Source organism: Episyrphus balteatus, chromosome 2 (genome assembly GCF_945859705.1).
Source record: "Episyrphus balteatus chromosome 2, idEpiBalt1.1, whole genome shotgun sequence".
NCBI lineage: Eukaryota > Metazoa > Arthropoda > Insecta > Diptera > Syrphidae > Episyrphus > Episyrphus balteatus.
Window position 1 is genome coordinate 79,157,135 of NC_079135.1, and position 21,633 is coordinate 79,178,767.

Sequence of the window (21,633 nt, forward strand, 5' to 3'; positions counted from 1 at the left end):
AGAAAGTTGATGAGTAACCATCTCGTACTCGTTAAATGGGCAACTCTCAATTTAAATTCTGTCAAGTGTATGTTCTGCAAAAATCCTGTGCCCAACCCAGAAAAGTTTTTTTCAAGTTTTTAATTTTCTTGTCTAATTCCCCAATTTGTAAGTATTATTAATAAATAAATATAATAAATAATAAAATATATTTGTGGGTAAATATATAACCGATCTCGAGCGAAAAACCCGTAAAGAAACAAACGAAAATTTTGTTGAAAAAAAGTAAAAGAAAATATGGCTTCTAGTATTTTTATTATTTTTTTTTTTCTGTGTCGTCGTCGTAGATCGACGACATAGAACAAAATGCTATGCAACAACAATGCTCACAGACTACAACGACGACATGGAATTCAAAGTTGGTGCTCCGCTACCGCCGCCGCCGTCACACCGGAAAATGGTCTTCCTTGTTCTTGTTTGCTTTTTTTTTGTTGTATTTTTCTTTCGTTTTGTAGGTAGATTATTTACAAAACGGAAAAACAACATCCGCAAACAGAAAGACATGCAATTGGGAATAATAATAAAAAAAAAGAAAAACTACCTCATAATAATTTATGTGTGGCAGTGGCAGTCAGTGCAATGTCCATAATATAATTCTATGAACATAATTTTTTTGATCGGCCTCTTGTCGACGACAAAACCACCACCACTCCGCCATCGCCAATGGAATAGAAATTCTTTTCGCACTCTTATCAATCTTCGGCGTTTGGCCAAATCTATTTCGCCACTTTTTTGTTCGGGGAATTATAAATTGTTTGTTAATCGGTCGGTGTTTTTTTTTTTTTTTTTCTTTTTAGACATTTTTCTTCGGCTGCATTGTTTCTGTTTTTTTTTTCTCTTTTTTTTCTATCCAAGTAAATTTGTAATGTAGTTTTTCACTTTGATGTGTCGGTGAAATGCATTTTTGTCGCTTGCTTGTCTAGTCATAATGGGGTGGGATTACTATGCAATCTATATGAAAATCATATTCCAAATGCGTATTTAGTAAAAAATTAACTGAAAAACTTGATGACTTTGTCTGACTTAACTAATATTTTAGTAGTTGATAATAAATTTATCGTTATTCGCATACATGCCCAACCCAAATCGCTAAACCTTTTTTTCTAGTGAGTGTTTTTTATCTTTATTCTACCTCTAACTATTGTTATAATTTCGGAGTTCGGACGTCATGGAAATGATGAATAGGTCTGGCTGGGGGAAGGCTTTTTATTATTATTGTTATGCAAATTGTAGTGACTTGGTAAAGATTATATATTAATGCTTTACATTTAAAACGTTTTATTGTTTTAAATTGATGGGCCTTAACACTTTTTTATTTTGGTATTATTCCTTGAAACTGGAATTGAAAAAAATCGATGACAACCTATTTTAATTATAGATTATTTTAATAGGTTCGTATGTAGAGGTTTATATAGATATTCTTCGTATCTTTTATTTTTGTTTTTCGGTTCGATTTTCAGAATTATATTATTTGCTTTGTAATCTAATGGGCTTTTTTTTTACCAAATCGTGTTTTGTGACAGGGGTTATAAATACTATTCCTGGAATTTGAAATAAATATCTTTGATAGTAGAGTGTTATGGGAAATAATAGTCGATTATTTATTTAATTAAGGTTTTTTTGTTTGTTTTTAACTTGAAGTGTTTTCGTAAATTTTAGATTTTCTTTTCCTTAAGAACTACACTTATGATCCAAAGTATGGTATCATCCTCTTCCTTTGTGTTAAAAAAGTAATTGCTTACGATGCAGTTCAGATACGTGCTTGATTCATTAGCTTCAAATCAAGCCTTTGAGAATAAAAATCACTTCATTACTTTCGGATTTAATCGGAAAAGCTGAAAAAAAAAACAACAATATTGAATGAAATTGAAATAAGGGGTAGGTAGCTGGTAAATTTAATATTTCAGACTAAATCAGGTGCAATTTAGTTGGTTATTATTTTGTATTGCTGTTATTGTACCATATCCGTTTTTCATTGACCTGATGATTTCTTGATTGTATCACGGGAGATTCTTCAAATTCGTCTACCACTCGCGTTTTAAGATAAGTTTTAAGTCTGAGCTAGGCGTTGGCTAATCTATAGTGGTAGTCCCTTATAGTGGTAGTCGCGAATTCTTTTCCAATAAACCCAGCATAGTGACCTACAGGATCCACCAGAATATCGACATATACGGATCCGAAGTTAACACGACCGGTTCGCTTTAACTTTAATGAAAATGCAAAAAAAAAAGTTGTAGAAACCGATCGCCTTACGATCGCTTCCATGGAAACAAATTTTCGACTCATCCCTGAATTTAACTCCTCTCCAATCATATACCATTGGAAACGTGGCCTTTCAAATCGTATGTATATGGTTGAGCAAATTGAAGAAGGGCTTAAAATTGCATTGTAGCCAAAGGCTCATATGCAAAAAGAATGAGCTTAAGCTCTATCTCACTTTTCAGTACAATTTCTAGAGATCTATCTCAAAAAAATGGGATAGTTCTTAAGAAAATGTACTGAAAAGTGAGAAGAGCTTAAGCCCATTTTTATTGCATACGACCCAAATTTGGGCTTTTGGCACGACATTTCACAAACGAAAAAACCTTCTAACTGGCTGAATTATTTAAAAGGATAATTTCCCAGGCCGGTATTACCGGTAGGCCGGTTTAGCTGTTTTTTTTTTTTTTACATTCGTTTTCAATTTATTGGTGCAACCGCAACCGGGCCGTTTGGACGATTGCCGGCTTCGTCTGAAATGAGCCTTATTCGTTGGAGCGGAGATTTGTCCGATTTCATAAGAATCTTAGAGTTTTTTTTACCACTGAGGATTCGTATGAAATAAGAGAATTTTCCGCTACGACGGATACCATGCAAACCGATTGCCTTTTAAGGTATCCTTCGTTTATCAACTTTAATTGGTAAATGTTTTAATTCTGATAATAACGCGAAAACACTGCGATTGTTATTTTTGTTTTTGCCTTCAGTTAAAAGTCCAAGCAAAAAGGAATAAAAAAGGAAAAGGCAAAAGGGAATGGTTTCATACTGTTATTAATTTAATAGAAAATATTAAATTGTTCCGCAAAACTGTTTTTAAAGCCAAACTAGCTTATCGTGGACGTTCATATGTATGTATATATTATTACATACATATAAGTCCTTTTTTAGAACTTATTTGATGGTGTTCTTGTTAATAGGGACTCATTGGTTTAAGGCTTTCCCTTGGTGAACAAACATTTTTTTTTTTTTTTTTGACGGGAGGAAATCTTCAAAAGACACTTGGCAGTATTCGACACCAAGTAGTGTGGGACTCTTAACCACTAAAACCACCTCTTTATCAGGACCAATCTTGAGAGATCGACATCAGATTTTTCTTTCTTAACTTTGTAAAATCACTTTGGGGGAAGTTTAAACTTTTAATACTTTCCCATGTTTTTTTAGACCATAAGCTCATGAGGCTTGGTTCTTCTTAATCTCCGAACATGGTTTCTGGTATTCAAGACGGACACCATTTCAGAATTGGTATGACATTGCAGTCTCTGATTATGGGATACAGCGTATTTTTTAACAACTTCTGTAACCGTTTCTATTTGTAAGTCACGATGTAGATCGCTATTTCTTATGTACCAAGGTGCATTAACTATTCCACGAAGGACTTTGTTTTGGAATTTTTGGATGATTTCGGTATTTGTTTTCTTTGTACAGCCCCATAATTGGATACCATAGGTCCAAACAGGCTTTAGTACTTGATTATACAGCATTATTTTGTTTTGGGTTGATAAATCAGAGTTGTTACCAAGTAACCAGTACATTTTTCTATATTTCAAGTTTAGTTCTTCTCTTTTCTTTTTGATGTGCTCTTTCCACTTTAGCTTTGCATCCAAAATCATTCCAAGGTATTTGGCCGTATTGGCGTAAGGTACAGCTTGATTATTAATGAATATTGGAATATTGTTTATCTTTTTATTTGTAAAGTTTATATGTGAAGATTTTGTTTCATTGAGTTTGATACGCCATTTTTCGGTCCAATCTCTGACTGTGTCGACGGCATATTGCAGCTTTACTGCTCCCCTAGAGACACATTTGTCGGGTACCAAAATTGCGGTATCATCTGCAAAAGTAGCCATTATGGTGTGATTCCCAACTGGGATATCCCTTGTGTATAGTAAATACAGGGTAGGACCTAGGACACTTCCTTGTGGTACACCGGCTTCTATTTTCTTCAATTCCGAATATTCTTGATCGTACCTTACTCTAAACAATCGGTCTGAGATGTACGATTTTAATATTTCATAGTACTGTCTGGGAAGATCCCTTTGCAGTTTGTACTCAAGTCCCTCATGCCAAACCTTGTCAAAGGCTTGAGCAACATCTAAGAAAATAGCTGAACATACTTGTTTTTCTTCTAATGCTTTTTCTATTACATCCGTTATTCTATGAACTTGGTCTATCGTGGAATGTTTATTTCTAAAGCCAAACTGATGATTTGGGATTAACCTTCTTTCAGAAGCAGTTTTTCAAAAACTTTTGCCATAATTGGTATAAGCGATATTGGTCTGTAAGACGTCACTTCTGTAGGTGGCTTACCTTGCTTGGGTATGACAATAATTTCAGCAATTTTCCAATGGTGTGGGACATACCGTTGCTTAAGGCATGCATTTATTATATATTGGAGTTTTATGAAGGCTTTCAAAGGCATTTCTTTCATAACCTGAGCAGTAATAAGATCGTAACCTGGTGATTTTTTATTTGATAGTTGATGTAAACACATACTTTTTATTTCTTTTAATCTTACAATTGGTATTTCACTTTCATCTATCTTATCAACAAACTGTAAGCTATTTTCAGCCGCGTTTGTTGGGTATGGCTTAAAAACATTCGCAAGATGCTCCGCGAAAAGGTTAGCTTTTTCTTTTGGGTTACCGATCTATTTCCCATCTTGAGATTTCAAGGGAGAGTTTAGTAACTGCGGTCTTTTCAGGCGCTTGGCTGCTTTCCATAGCGAAAAATCGGTTGAAGCATCAGTCGTTAAATTCTTTAGGAATGTACTGAGTGAATCATTTTTGAATTTATAAATTTGTTTTTTAAGATTGTTGCTTATACGGTTAAACGTTGTTTTATCATCTGGAAATCTAGTATTTTGCCATTTTCTTCGAGCTCTTCTTTTCTCTATTATCAACTCTCTTATCTCTAAAGGATATTTTATTTCATTTTGTCTTCTATTAGAAAATGTTGGAGTACTTTCTTCAGCGGCCTGTTGCACGTCAGCAATAAATTGTTCCACTTCATGGTCAATTTGCTCGATTGTATCCATGGGAGATCTTAAATTTATAAAACTTTAAAGCCTTTCTCTAAAATCACTCCAGTTTGTTTTCTTATTTACAAGCTTTGGATTACTTTTTTCTATTACTTCCGATTCACTTAGTGTTAGAACCACTGGAGTATGATCTGATGACAAGTCATAATTACCTTCGACACTAATGTGATTTCGTTTGATTCCTTTAGCTACGAAAAAGTCAATAAGGTCTGGTATTTTGTTAGTATCGGAAGGCCAGTAAGTAGGCGACCTGGAGGAATAGAATTCGCAATTGTATTTACGGCCTGCTTGGAAAAGTCTTTTGCCTTTTGTTGATATAAGTCTTGAACCCCAATGGGTGTGTTTCGCATTGAAGTCTCCACCAACAAGAAAGTTATGCCCAAGAAGATTTAATGGATCTGTATAGTCATCTTCTGTCGGGGAGCGCCTTGGTGGGCAGTATATAGCTGCTATCTTAAACTCTTTCTTTTTCATACCAATACTAATAGTTGTTACTTGCATATTTTCATTAGTAAGCTTGTTTTCTTCATAATGTTTTAAGCTTTCTTTTATAAGAATCGCCGATCCACCTCTTGCCTTGTCAGCTGGATGTGGAGCGTGGTAACATGAATAGTGTTCTATTACATTATCTAGACTTTGCCCATTGGAGAAGTGAGTTTCGGACACCAGGCAAATATCTATATGTTCTAGATCTAAAAAGATTTTTAATTCGGATAAGTGTTGTAAAAGACCGTTTGCATTCCATGTAGCGATTTTTTGTTTGGTGAACAAACATGAAAAAATGTTTTTTTTATTTTAAAATTAATTTTATTGCGTCGTAATTTTGCCTTTGCAGCTGCGGACGTATGAGACCGCTTTTCCACAAATCTTAATGACCGGTTATTGTCACTGTGCCCTTTTCCAAAAAAAGTAATCAATAAATAAAAGCGTTGCAATAACTATTTTTGCCTTTTTTGATACACGTCCGCCTGAAAAGTTCATTGTTTCGATTGTGTTTTCATTTCCAGTGAGTTACTCTGTATCCAGTTTAAAAAAATTTACAAAAAGTTATTTGAACTTAGTACATAGAATCTCAAACACAGATCCGTAACTACGGTTCTATTTATGATCAATTTAAAAAAAAAAAAAAAACAAGGCAACCATTATGCCAATAATTTTTTTAAGGTCCAAATGACTATACGGGATTAAACGACGCTATCATTCGAAATGGGTACTATTTTGGTTGGGGATGCTCAAAAGTACATCAGAGCGAATACCCAGTGTATAGACCTATAGAATAAATTAGAGTATAATAAAGACTTTTCTTGCTGTATTTAGAGCAATATTAGAAAACACTCAGTCCTAAATTGTTTTAATTTTAAAGAAGCCTTTAGGTAAAATTGCAATTAAATGGATTAATAAAAACCGGTGTCCAAAGCAAAATTTCATTTTTTTCTTCTTCACAATTTTTCTCCTGAGGAAAAGAAGTTGTAGAATTAAATTCTTATTAAATTGATGTGGAAGTGCAAAAATTATAAGTCCTTATCGAATAAATGCATCTAAATTGATAAAAGAAAAAAAATAAAAACAGCAAAAAATTCGCCTTAGATAAGTGCGGGGGTTTCTTTGTAGATAGGTATAATTGAAACCTGAAAAAAGAAAGATAATCAAAATCTATTGGCTAAAAAAATAATGTCTGTAGTTTTAAATAGATACCTCATGTTTGAACAGCTTTTATAAAACTTTGTTATTATTTTTACCTTTGGAAACAAATTCAGAATCAGTCATCTTCTGTCGGGGAGCGCCTTGGTGGGCAGTATATAGCTGCTATCTTAAACTCTTTCTTTTTCATACCAATACTAATAGTTGTTACTTGCATATTTTCATTAGTAAGCTTGTTTTCTTCATAATGTTTTAACCTTTCTTTTATAAGAATCGCCGATCCACCTCTTGCCTTGTCAGCTGGATGTGGAGCGTGGTAACATGAATAGTGTTCTATTACATTATCTAGACTTTGCCCATTGGAGAAGTGAGTTTCGGACACCAGGCAAATATCTATATGTTCTAGATCTAAAAAGATTTTTAATTCGGATAAGTGTTGTAAAAGACCGTTTGCATTCCATGTAGCGATTTTTTGTTTGGTGAACAAACATGAAAAAATGTTTTTTTTATTTTAAAATTAATTTTATTGCGTCGTAATTTTGCCTTTGCAGCTGCGGACGTATGAGACCGCTTTTCCACAAATCTTAATGACCGGTTATTGTCACTGTGCCCTTTTCCAAAAAAAGTAATCAATAAATAAAAGCGTTGCAATAACTATTTTTGCCTTTTTTGATACACGTCCGCCTGAAAAGTTCATTGTTTCGATTGTGTTTTCATTTCCAGTGAGTTACTCTGTATCCAGTTTAAAAAAATTTACAAAAAGTTATTTGAACTTAGTACATAGAATCTCAAACACAGATCCGTAACTACGGTTCTATTTATGATCAATTTAAAAAAAAAAAAAAACAAGGCAACCATTATGCCAATAATTTTTTTAAGGTCCAAATGACTATACGGGATTAAACGACGCTATCATTCGAAATGGGTACTATTTTGGTTGGGGATGCTCAAAAGTACATCAGAGCGAATACCCAGTGTATAGACCTATAGAATAAATTAGAGTATAATAAAGACTTTTCTTGCTGTATTTAGAGCAATATTAGAAAACACTCAGTCCTAAATTGTTTTAATTTTAAAGAAGCCTTTAGGTAAAATTGCAATTAAATGGATTAATAAAAACCGGTGTCCAAAGCAAAATTTCATTTTTTTCTTCTTCACAATTTTTCTCCTGAGGAAAAGAAGTTGTAGAATTAAATTCTTATTAAATTGATGTGGAAGTGCAAAAATTATAAGTCCTTATCGAATAAATGCATCTAAATTGATAAAAGAAAAAAAATAAAAACAGCAAAAAATTCGCCTTAGATAAGTGCGGGGGTTTCTTTGTAGATAGGTATAATTGAAACCTGAAAAAAGAAAGATAATCAAAATCTATTGGCTAAAAAAATAATGTCTGTAGTTTTAAATAGATACCTCATGTTTGAACAGCTTTTATAAAACTTTGTTATTATTTTTACCTTTGGAAACAAATTCAGAATCGCATTCCCCCTTCCCTTTCTACCTTTTTCTCTTTAAGAAGGTTCTTTTCTCGATCTGATCGAAAACTGCTAAATTGTATGCATTTAATCAAAAATGATGTAAATTTAATAAAAATTGAGGGAAATACAGAACTCCACAAAATGTTTTTACTTTGATCACATTTGTGATGGATTTGATCCCATTACACCTCGTATGTCAATATTTATATGTATCTTCAATTTCCCTTGGAATATGGAATCCGCTTAAATAGAACTCAGCCTAAAAACGTTATATAAATTATTGTTGTAATACATTTTTTCCATTCAAGTTTCACATATTTCCTTTCCAACAATTCAAGAGAACTCTGAAAGCTCAAAATAAAATAGTGAAATCTCCAAAACCTAACTCACAATATTAATGGGAAGAGCTATATGTACGTAAAAATAATGTGTTTTTTGTTGTTTCTTTTTTAGGAGTATCATGCAGACAATTAAATGTGTAGTTGTTGGTGATGGTGCCGTAGGAAAGACATGTCTTCTTATTTCCTACACCACCAACAAATTTCCATCAGAGTATGTACCCACAGTATTCGATAACTATGCAGTTACAGTGATGATTGGAGGAGAGCCATACACTCTTGGACTTTTTGATACTGCAGGTAAATTATATGCGACTTAATCATCATTTTGAAACTAAATGTATATATTTTTTGTTCATATGAATAATATTCGATGTATTTTGTTTTCAGGCCAGGAGGATTACGATCGTCTTCGACCACTATCTTATCCCCAGACAGATGTGTTTTTGGTTTGTTTTTCGGTCGTTAGTCCCAGTTCATTTGAAAATGTCAAGGAAAAAGTACGTACATTTTTTTATCTAACCATAAGTAGTGTTATTAATAAGATTATACGTTTTATTTACAGTGGGTTCCGGAAATAACGCATCACTGCCAAAAAACTCCATTTTTGTTGGTAGGAACTCAAATTGATTTGCGCGATGAGAGCAGTACATTGGAGAAACTTGCTAAAAATAAGCAAAAGCCAATATCAATGGAGCAAGGAGAAAAATTAGCAAAGGAACTTAAGGCTGTTAAATATGTTGAGTGCTCTGCACTAACACAGGTAACATTTTTATTTTCATATATTTATCATCGAACTGTTTAAGCGGTTATGTTTAGAATTTAAAACAGAGTGGATTTAGCCAACTCACAATAATTGTTTCACCCACCAAAGCCTAATGCTATGAATTAAAGCTGCCAGACTTAAATTCGGTATAAGAACGCGAAAAATTAAAAAAAAAACTCCGTACTCACATTTTGGTTATACCTCCAATCCCAAAATTTGCTCTCGACGTATTTGGTTGTCGTTGTTGACAATTATTCTAAGTGTTATCACTAATTAAACTATCAGAAAACAATTTCAAGAATCGGAATTCGGTTCCTCGTTGTTGCAACAGCAGAAGAGTGATATAGAAAGTGAGCAACCGTTTCTTTTTTTAAATTGGTCCCCACAACTACGACAGGAATTGTTATTTGATACCTTCCCGCATGTTCCCCTATCGGCCAGTGTCTTGTAGAGGTTGTTACAATCCTGATTAGGTCTTACACATATTCTAGGATTTACCGCAAATTGTCCAAGCACTCCACCTTCGATTTGATTCTTTTGAGATGGAAAACAATTTAACATTTATTAAAAAGGATGAAGTTGAAGCGCTACAATGCGACCCCGAATCTGAAGCGCATCTTGAGTGAACTTCTCCTTGCACTTTTCGTCGCGCTGTTTTATTTTTTACATTTGTGTGATGTATATGCAGAGTTGTGAGGGATCAAGTTGAAAAAAATCTGAATTAAAACCATTTTTAATTGAAAATACTTAATTTTTTGTTTCTGCCAGCTATACTTGTGTGGCGCTTAAACGTCCTTTGTTTGTGATTTTAATGGCAGCTTCAGAAATTTTCTTAGCTTGTGCTTTATGCTATTGTTTTGAGACTGGAATGATTACGTAAAATGATATCCGCTGAAGAATAACGCTTTGACGTTAGCTTTCATTAATTTAAACTCGTTTTCATGCACTTTTTTCTACTCTTATGAGGATTTTTGATCCCTTGATTTTAAATGCGTTTTCCTATTAGTAAGAAACAGTAAAAAAAAAAACTTAAGCACCAACATAAAACATCCATTAATTCGACTTATATATGTAGAAGGCATAAGCCGATATTTAAGTTTTTTTTTTATATCTGCAACAAAATTTTGAGCCGGGAGTGAAGAAAAAAAAATCCTCAAAATTAAGAATCCTTATATGCATCTAATATTTGAAAATACAAAAAACTAATTAAGCACCACTAACGCGCCTTTCGTGCATACAGTGGCGTACGTTGAGTTGCCGTGGCCTAGGGGCAAGACTAAATTTTGGGACCCTTTGGGGGCCTATTTGATGTACAAAATAAGAACAAATTAATTTAAAAAAAATACGTATACGCCCTCATCTTTTTTTTTGTTGCCACCCTTGACGTATCATTCGTTGGTCACTAAGATTATTCAAGTAATATTTTTTGGGGCTCTTGGATAACATATAATTTTTCTATCAAAAAAGCAATTTATATTTTTAGGGCCCCTGAGGTAATACTTTTTTTTTGAGATTACACTGAAGAATATAAAATATAATATGTCTCTTGTGTCCGAAGTGATTGACGTTAAATATCTTATCTTTTTGCTACTTTACTTGTATAAAAAAGTTGTCTTCTCTGCATTGTCTCCATTAGTGGCCCTGGGGCGTGTCGGGGGCCGCTTGCCCCAATGGTGTGTACGCCGCTGCGTGCATAGGTGTATTATAATGCAAGTTTACAAAAATACTCAATTCATTAAAAAAAAAAGTTATGTGTTTATTAGTGCCATCAATGAAACAATACATCTCATTTAACCATTTTATGTGTTCATATTTGTTTTACAGAAAGGACTTAAGAACGTATTCGATGAAGCAATACTTGCAGCGTTAGAACCACCAGAACCATCAAAGAAAAGGAAGTGCAAATTCCTATAATTTTAACATTTATTTATATGGTTTCACGAAACATTAAAAACCCACATACACTATTTTGAAGATATTTTAATTTAAAAGCAAAATAAAAGAGAAACCACAAAGGCAACAACAGTTTAAAAGAAAATTAAAAAAAAAAAAATTAAAACAAAATCAATAAAGTAAACAACAAAAATGTCGCTAAATTCATAAAATATATATTTTTTATTGTATGACTACATAAAATTAGTTGGCAAATCACACATGAGAACAGCAGTTGTAGTTGTTATGAACTAATAACATTTTTTTTAATATCATTTACTTTTATATTATATACTGTATTAGTTTTAGTAAATACAATTATTATTACTGGAAATGATTTTTAATATCAAATTGAAAGCAAAGATTTATTCTTTAATGTTTCTTAAGTGTTTTGTTTACACACGAGGTATTTAAGAATTTGAAAAAAAAAATATATTAATTTTTTTGCTACATAAAAAGTATTGCATTTACTTCGAAATTTGTTTGTTTTTTCTTTTCTAGTTTCTAAGGAAAATATGGAAAAATATAAAATGAAACAGGTTAATATGATGTCTTAGGTCTATGGTATCCACACATCCCGAATTCAAATTCGTTGTTAATACATCGAACTTTTTGCAACAAGGGGGTAAGTGGGTTTATGGTAATAATTCCATACACAAATGATGGCGTATGTCTTGTATGGGTTGGTTCTCAGAAGCTCTAGTGAATTCCATCTGTCCGTCGTACCGTCAACTAAATGGATGCTATTGATTAGCCCATTGTTTTTTTTTTCAATAACTTCGGTAACTCCTATCTTAAACAGGTATACTTTCTCTATAAAAGGTGTGGTTGAAACCACTGCACTGATTTCTATGAAACATTGGATAGTGTATTCTCTACAAAGTACAAGACTTTGTTTGAATCTAATTGGAGATGACTGTTTACTTGTTCTCTTTATGTACAGACAAAGAAAAATAGTGACAGCACTAATAAGACAAAAACCAAATTTTAGGGTATGTATACCATAAATCTTACTAAATTGTATCTGCGTGGTAAACTACTTGATGAAACCCCTCTGAGAATCTAGTCGATTTTTTCGGGGTCCAATCGGGCGAGATTTTTAAACGGCTACTTTGGGGATTAAAACGTTGGTCACAAAGCTAAGCGTCACGACAAAAAGTCGACTCGGGAAAAACAGATATTAGAGCAAGTTGAAAACTCATTAAAAAATCATGATTGCATTCGTTCTTAAGCTATCTCTTTTTGATCTAGCTTAAATGTGAGCCTATGAGCCGGTTTCTATGAAACGAAAGCGATTTTGTTTTAGAAAAACGAAACAAATTGTGCGTCTTAACGTAGCCTTGCAAAAACCTGTTTGAAGAGGTTGCTTGTAAGTATGCAATGTTCTATCTAATGCATTAAAAAAAAAAACATTGCATACTTACAAGAAACCTTTTGGCACAGATAATATAATCATACAGATATCTTGTCTGCTCAGAAAAATTGGAAAAGCTCTTTTTTGGTCAATTTCAGTTTCATATATCATTTCTCTCCATATGAATAAGACATCTGTATAATTTATTATCTGTGCTTTTGGAAAAGATCTTAAAGAGGCCTCCTTCTTTTACTTGAATATAAAACCTATACAAACTAGCTTGCCGAATGAAAAAATTCAAAAAAAATGAAAAAAAAGTATTTAAAATTATTTTTTCTATTTTATTATATTTTTGTAAATATAATTCCCACCTCTTGCAGTCATTTTAGTTTATTTTATCATCAAAATTACACATCAAAAGTTTTCCAAATTTACCACATTCAGATGGTAAACTTTTCCACAAAAAATTGGAATATTTTGGTAAAGTTTTTCCATTTCCATACAAATTTTGACAACTCGTTTACCACATTTACCATTTTACCACGTTTAACCCGGTTTCATGAACATCCCTGCTGTGTTTTTCTTTTTACTTAAGAAAACAGCAATACATGATACCAAAACATGATACCAAACCAAGAAAAAGTATCCATTTTTTCTCCATATTTGTGTTTCAACTGTTGTACTAAACAGAACAATGTGTTATAAATGTGATTTCGTAAAGGACCCCGCACATTTTGTATGGGAAGTGGCCCTCGCTGAAATTGACTGACATTTTAGTATGTTGTTCTCTTGAAGCCCCTGATCAAAAGTCGATATGGACAGAAAGTCGAAAAATGCAGAGTTTTTAAGATAACGTTTTTTTTCCGATGACTATCTCAAAGCTTTTATATGGAATAGTAACTCTCCATATGTTGTGTTTTGCGCTATTTTTTAGTGGAATCCACAGATTTTCGAGATTACCTCAAAAAAGAAACAAACACCTTTTCTGAGGTTATTTCAAAAACCTGACGTAATAGGGCAAAATAGACTTCGAATCTGGGGTCGAACTAAGGCATACGTTCGTTAACGTTTTGACTATTTCTCTCTCTATTCAATCAGAAGAAAATAATAGAGACATAAAGCGTCAGTACGTTAACGAACGTATGCCGTAGTTCGACCCCTGGTTTCAGCGACCCGAAAAACATAATTTTAACATTGTCGAACTCCACATTTTTTTTGAGGTTATCTTGAAAACCAAACGTGATGGGTCAAAATGGACTTCGGATTCGGTTTCAGCGACCCTAAAAACCTTTGGATTCCACAAAAAAATAGCGCAAAACACAACATAGAGAGTTACTATCCCTTAAAAAAGGTTTAAGATAGTCATCGGAAAAAACCGTTATCTTAAAAACACTCCAATTTTCGACTTTCTGTCCATATTGACTTTTGATCAGGGGCTTCAAGAGAACAACATGCTAAAATTTCAGACAATTTCACCGAGGGCCACTTCCCATACAAAATGTGCGGGGTCCTTTGGGAAAAATGTATGTGAGATCATTCTTGATTTTGAACATTTTGCACGGTCAATATTTTGTTCAATACGAAAAAAAATAAAATGCACGACTGGGTCGCACGAACTTGCTCTTAGAGTTAAAGTTGCTTAAATTTTTAAGACTTATTATATAGAAATTTGGAAAAAAAAATAAAATTCGTTTAAAAAAAAAATAAAATAAAATCTGAAATTAAATTGCCCTCCAAAACAAGTATGCAGTTTTGATTGATATATTAAGATGCGTTTTTAGAAAAAAATTTTCAAAATCGTTAGAGCCGTTTTTTAAAAAATTAATTTTTTATAAATAATTTTTTGGAAAAAAAGTTTTAAAATAAAATTGGTATGCCATTCTTTAGAAATCACTAATCAACATCTAAAAACAAAATTTCAAAAAAATTCAATGTCCCGTTTTCGAAAATTTGATTTTTCAAAAAAAATTTTCAAAATTTTTTTAAAAATCCAAAAATTATTTTTTTTTAAATCTTATTTTTGGATTATATTTAAATTATATAAATGCTTCTTCAGAAAAAGTTTCGTTCAAATCGAATAAGCAGTTTCGGAGATAATAGGATTTGAAAAAAACGGTTCTATGGCAGGTACCGTTAATAATGATTCTCAAAAAAAAATTTTGAAAGATAGACCTTAGCTTATAACTACTGCTTGAATTTTTTAAACAAAATCGTTGGAGCCGTTTTCGAGATATTTCAATTTTACTAAAATCGGTATATGACAAGTACCGTTATTTTTGGTCCAAAAAAATTAATTCCAAAAACCCCTCTGGAGAGTCGCCAAATAACGCTACATACCAAGTTTGACATTAATCGGTCCATCCGTTTAGGCTGTAGCTCCTTATACAGACAGACTGACAGACAGACAGACGGACTTCCGGGACCCACTTTTTTGGCATTGTCTACCATCGTAATGTCATGGAAAAATGTTATCTCAACTTTTTTTTTTGTACGAATGCATAACTTGATATATAGTACCTATATCGCAAGTAAAAATACTTGTGGCACATACTGTTTTCATTATTGTGTTCGTGACTTAACTGTCTTTGTGACATATCTAGTTTTGTTTACTCTTTCTCGAAGTCATCTGTTTCACACATAAAAAAAAAATCCAAATTTTTTACCTACCTCAGGAAGGGATTATCAAAAAGAAATTAATTTTGATTGAGGTGCAATGATGACTGGTTTAATGGACAAAAGGTTTGATCCTTCAATACATATGAATATATTCTATAAAAAAAACTTAATCAATTAAAGAAAAAGAAGCCGTGAAGATGATTTTTGTGAGTCCACACCTCTTTCAAAGCGTATCAACAATCTTCATATAAACAACAATAATTTAGAGGAGTCATTCCATAATCACCAGCATCATCAACATCATAATCATCAAAATTATAATACATCAAATAATATGGGTATGCAAAATATACAACAACATATAAACCATAACATGCAGCAGCAGCAATATCCAAACCAAGTTTTACATCACCACAATCCAAATCAAGTGCCACAACAAGATGATTTCCAACAGTATTCATACGATCCCGAATTGAGTGAGCATGAAAATCCATTTTATTATAATAAAAATAAATTATTGCACGAATTGCATTTCGAAAGAGTTAAAAGAAATCAAATTTAATAATAATCATAATAAATCTTTCGAAACACCTATGTTCTATGCAATGGATCAAATTTATGTGTACCTATACTTATAATACCTATCTATAGGCTTTCCATGAGGATTGATTTAGGAATATAAATAATAGTTATTAAGTTAAGTTAATATTTAATTAAAAACAAAAAAAAAAATACAAAATTTCACTTTTCTTATAAATAAATAATATTCATTATCATATCGAAATACATTTATTTTGATATAATAATTGTTCAATTGTGCTTTTCAGAATACATATTTGTTTTTATTAAAATTACTTACCTAATTGTTGTAAATAAAAATATTTTTGTGGCTTCGTCTGAATTATGTAGTTTGTATACGTTTTTTTTTTTTTCAAAAACAAGGTACAAACACATTGAACATTATTATTCCCGTCTTTGGTTTGTTTCTTAAAAAAAAAACAAGCTTTGAGCCAAGATTGATGGAAATCATATGTCAACTTGGTACAAAAATTATAAAACTTCGCTCACTGATGCTGATGTAGGTATGTGCTGTCGAATTGAAAAATTAGGCAAAAAAGGGATGAGTACCTACTTGCTTAATGAACGGGTTTCCGACAGATGAAGGATCCCTGGCAGAGTCGGCTCTTTACTCGCCATTCCAAGTGGTCTAGACGAGTGTCTCTCACTTGTTATTTTAAGAGAAAGTTCGGTCTTTATCTTTTAATTTTATTCTATTACGCAGATGATTTTAGAAGTATGCAATTAAGGTTCAGAAATACAACCCTCATCTTGAAATCTATTCTTATAGCACTCAACGTGTTATAACGATTGTCAAAGGAACGTTCGCTAATTCAGGTTCATATATTATATAGTCTTGGATACTAGGATGTTAAAATATCTTGTCATTTACCCCTATTCTGATTTCTGAGTATCACATGTACAAAGATAATAATAATAAAAAGAAAGGTAGGCCTAAAAACTCCTGGTACAAGCAAATGCAAAAACACCAGCATTCAGTTGGCCTCAGAAACGGAACAATACAAAACCGGGAGGCTTGCCGCCGATTTCTGAGGTTAACCCGGCGAACCCCACAGGCGGATCACTAGTGTGAAGCAGTAACGTGGGAAGGTTATGATCCCCTCGACATCGAGATCATAACAGCGCCTAGAAAAAGGAAGAAGAAGAAGAAAGATAATAATAATAATAATTTCTAAATACATTCCCTTCGGGTGAAACTCACAAATAGCTTTTTTAAATTCCTGGAAACCAAAAATTGACCTTATCACGCATTCCATTTGCATCGGAAATTTGCTATGATTCCCGAAAAAAAAAACAATAATGGAATCTGTCCGTGATGAAAAATTTCATACAAATCGTCACAACGATCGGATTTTGTGATTGTTTTATCAGAAACCGTAGACAATTTCCGATACGAATGGAATTCGTAATTAGGACTAATATTTCGGGAGGAAACATTTTCACGTAAAATTTACACTAGGGCTAATTAATTTTCTGATGTCATAATGGTTTAATTCAGTTGGGGAAAACGTGAGTTTCATGGGAATCATCATTGCATTAATCGTTTCGTTCTGTTTTTCAGAGAACTTTAGAACTAATAAATAGAAAAAGTGAGAGCAAAGTGAAAACCATTTACTTGATTCACACACCTAATTATAGGTAGAGTTTCTGGTAGATAGAGTTTCTGGTATAGATTATTGGGGTAATTCTGTTTTAATGTGATGGGCAAAAAATGCGTTTAATAAAATTTCAATAAAGTTCACACATAGTTTTTCCAAAAAGTTGTATGTGAAACCGCATAACTCTATGGCTCTACTCTAACATTCACAGAAACCCTTTTGACTTGCACATTGGGTATTCAGTTGGAGGAAATCGCTTCAGATCCTGCGGTTTTGAATAGAAACTCAAGTTTAAGAATTGGGCAATGGATAGAATTCAACACCGAACGCTATTACTTTTCAAAGCTATCAAGATCTATATTTTAAAGCTATAGAACCAAAAAAATCCAATAACTTTATTCAAGCAATAAAGCCAAAAGTTTCGACATTCAAGTAAGCCTTGAGCAAAAATCTTGCACATTGGGTTCTCTAATGGACAAACTTAGGCTTTGGGCTAAAGCTCACGGTTGGATTTTGTCACATTTAAAACTATTAAGAATAATAGGTTAGTTAGTCATAACACTTAAGTTACCTTTTGCATTGACAAACTTTCAATGAATTTAGTATTTTTTGTATAAACATGCATATTATGGACATCTTTAATTCAAAATGTCAAAGAATAACATCCTAGTGGTTGAAAAAATTACAGTTTTTATAAAAGGAGCCAAGTATTATATGTAGATATGTGTACAAACAGAGCGTTGCGTTAGTATAAGCGAACAATTTAGGGGACGGATTAAAGGATATGGGCCGGTAAAAATTTGTTATTTTATGGCATCCTAAAGCATGTAATTTGCCAAAATGAAATCAAAAAAATCCAGGAATACAAAAAAAAAAAACTGTTTGTTCAGCTTTGCATGAGTATATTTGAATGCGTTTTTTTTTTCATTCTAAATAGCTTATTTTGCAAAAATTGTTATGGAATTTTAGTACACTATTTTCCGGTGATAATTGCCCTGTTCCATTGGGAGGTGGCAAAGTACTACTAGTAGTAAACTAGCGATTTTCAATGGAATGCACTTTCAACGAATTCAATACAAATCGTATCTACTCGGGAAGAAGAGCATGAGTAGATGATAGTACTATATATTAACCAAAACAACTTCTAGTAGTAAACTACCACCTCCAATGGAACAGGGCTAATAATATTTCAATTGGAAAACTCTCATTTTAAAATTAGAGTACCATTAAAAAGTAAATACATTCTATTTTAGTCTTCAAACTCTATAAGGGACATGAATGAAACTCAGCTTGAAACGTTTCTTCAAAGATTTTCTTAGTATATAATCCAGGAGCTTGACACTATCCAAAACACTGCTTTAGTTTGCTGAAAGGTATGTTAAAATTGTAAATGTAAATCTTGTATTAAAATTAGTTGACAAGTTCCCCCAAGAGTAACTGCGTCTAGGCTGCGTTTTTCTGTTTTGTGGAGAAATAGGCAAATGAAGCATTGATGTCATAAAAAAACAAGAACATTATAACGCTACTCCTAACTGCGATGTTCCTCTTCAAAAAGCTTTACTAAAATTTTTTGAACATATACATAAATACATACTATTTATATTAAATTTATACTAGTATATTTTCTTTATTATAGTGTCTTAACCCATTTACATTTAATATCTTCCTCAGTTACTTCGTCAATTAAACTTAAGCCTAATGTGCATTTGCCCTTTACATCTATGTTATCAAAGTTAGTCAGTGCGCATGCTTGATCTTCCATTAATCTTTCTATACCATTCCAAGCAATCATTGCACCATTGTCTGAACAAAATTGCTTTGAAGGACGATATGCTTTCACCCCATATTTTTGTCCAAGATTGCAAATATTATCGAATATGTAATCATTATTAGCTACTCCACCCGACACAACTATCGCCGGGTTTGTGTTATTATCGAAAAGTTTCTTTCTCAAACAAAATTCAAGAGCTCTTTGAGTCCGATTCGAGATATGTCTTGTTGTAGCTTTTAAAAAGCCTGCACAGAAATCCTTGTAGTGTATGATGACATCATCAGGACGAGTTTCTAATAGAAATTTAAAAGAAATGAAATTATATCAAATAACAAACAATTTAAATTCTTACTTTCTTCTATTTCAGCTGCGTTTATAGTGCGAATAGAATTATTTTTTAAACCAGCAAAACTAAAGTTACAATCTTTGTAGCGACTTAATGGGAGTGGAAATTCATATCGATCAGGACAAGTGGCTTCTTTGGCTGCAGTTTCTATTGCTTGTCCCCCATTCATGTTGGCAAACTTTGTCATAGTATTCAAACGTAGTCTTCTAGATATTTTATCAAATGCCTCTCCAGGTGCATCATCAAGACTTTCGCCGAGCAGATAGAACTCTGTAGCTTTTTTGATAAATACAAGTTGACTATGCCCACCACTTATTAGAAGGCACAAAAATGGAAATTCCACTTTTTGTTCCATTCTTACAGTAAGAGCATGTGCTTCCATGTGATGAATTGGAATGATAGGCTTCGAGTATTTACGTCCTAAATACTTTGCGAAACGAAGGCCAATCATAAGACTCATTACCAAACCTTAGAGGATGTTTGTTCAAAACTGATAGTAATTGAAGTGACTATAAAATACCTAATAATGAAAATAAAAACCTGGTCGTGTTGTTACGGCAATGGCATCCAAAGCAGATGGATCAATGCCGGAATTTTCAATACATTTAAGATAGGTTTGTTCTATATTTGAACGATGCAATTCCTGTGCTCTTGGTGGTATGATTCCTCCATATCTTTAATATTAAGGTTCCATTATACACATTGATCAAGCAAAATAATTACAAACACTGTAGGTAGGTACCTTAAATGAATTCCTTGTTGGGAATTGGTGACATTGCCAAGAACTTTTCCATCTGATTGAACTACTGCGATTCCTGTATCATCACAGGAGGTTTCTATGCCAAGTACGGATAGTTTACAGTTTTGCTGATGTAACCATGAGATGGATCTTGTTTTTTGAAATAATACTCCATATTTTCTAAACAAACTCATAATAATACTGCACTGACAATACAAAATTTATAGTAGTCTGTTATTTGAAGGATTCAGAAATCTAGAAGATGTTCCTCCTGCTTTTTGATGGAACTATTTGAGGTTTGTTCAATGAAGCGAAAGTCGAAAGATAAAAGGTCATAACAGAACAGTTCGTGGTAAACGTCAAAGACTTTCTGTTTATGGGAATGCACCCAGTTTTTTTTTTGTTTTTTTTTTAACTGATTGCATAATTTTCATTGCAGTTTTTGTTGATCTTTTTGATTACACTTGAACGCTAGAACATAATATTTGTCATAAAAAAAAAACATAACATTCCATACAGAAAAATAGCTGTGATATTTTGTTCGGAACACTATCCAGAACAACATCATTGAACAGACTTCAGGAAATTTCATTGTCAATTTGACGGATACCAAAAAAGTACAAAGCAGGGCTGCCGAAATGATACTATAACACCTTTTTATGAAAAGTAAAGGTAGCTTGTTTCGATTGGGGCAAATAGGACAGTTACCAATACAAATTTCAAACGAAAAAATCATATGGATAAAATGAGTTAGAAAATGAAGCTAACGAAACGGTATGGTGTATTTACTAATTCTGATGTAAGCTCACGCCCAACCAAACCTGGGCTTGTATCTTTTTTAGTTAAAAGTAGTTTTATTTAATTATTTTTAATTTATTATTCCGTTATCTTTATTTAGGTTTTAATGAAATTATAAGACACTAATAATATTGTGTCATTGATACTCGATGGAGTAGTCTGTGGCTTGTGGGATCCTTATGGAAACCTTTAGTACGCAATCTAGAGAGAAATCTGGTTGGACCACACAAAGAAAACCTATGTCCAAAAAGCTACTTGAAAAGGAACTTGGTGGAGTACTCTGTGGGATATTAACGGAAACCCATCCCAGCACGCAATTTGGAGAGAATTTTGGTCGGAACCTAC

General features: G+C 32.7%; 3 protein-coding genes across 3 annotated transcripts; 2 read left to right on the plus strand and 1 right to left on the minus strand.

The window, feature by feature from the left end:
- LOC129908882 (cdc42 homolog) lies at positions 1-11,965 on the plus strand. The gene is made up of 5 exons (XM_055985699.1): positions 1-147; positions 8,905-9,089; positions 9,180-9,289; positions 9,355-9,552; positions 11,380-11,965. The coding sequence occupies exons 2-5, from the start codon at positions 8,912-8,914 to the stop codon at positions 11,467-11,469; spliced, it is 576 nt and encodes a 191-aa protein (XP_055841674.1). The 5' UTR covers positions 1-147; positions 8,905-8,911; the 3' UTR covers positions 11,470-11,965.
- Positions 11,966-15,423: 3,458 nt separating this feature from the next.
- LOC129908884 (transcription factor mef2A) lies at positions 15,424-16,196 on the plus strand. Its single transcript, XM_055985701.1, has 2 exons — positions 15,424-15,580; positions 15,638-16,196. Exons 1-2 carry the CDS (start codon positions 15,555-15,557, stop codon positions 16,017-16,019), a joined length of 408 nt encoding a protein of 135 aa, XP_055841676.1. The 5' UTR covers positions 15,424-15,554; the 3' UTR covers positions 16,020-16,196.
- A 3,040-nt stretch (positions 16,197-19,236) lies between these two features.
- Positions 19,237-20,801, minus strand: LOC129908879 (probable tRNA N6-adenosine threonylcarbamoyltransferase, mitochondrial). The gene is made up of 4 exons (XM_055985695.1): positions 20,494-20,801; positions 20,292-20,425; positions 19,758-20,219; positions 19,237-19,698 (listed from the first exon to the last, which is right to left on the minus strand). Exons 1-4 carry the CDS (start codon positions 20,682-20,684, stop codon positions 19,265-19,267), a joined length of 1,221 nt encoding a protein of 406 aa, XP_055841670.1. The 5' UTR covers positions 20,685-20,801; the 3' UTR covers positions 19,237-19,264.
- Between the last annotated feature and the right edge of the window lie 832 nt (positions 20,802-21,633).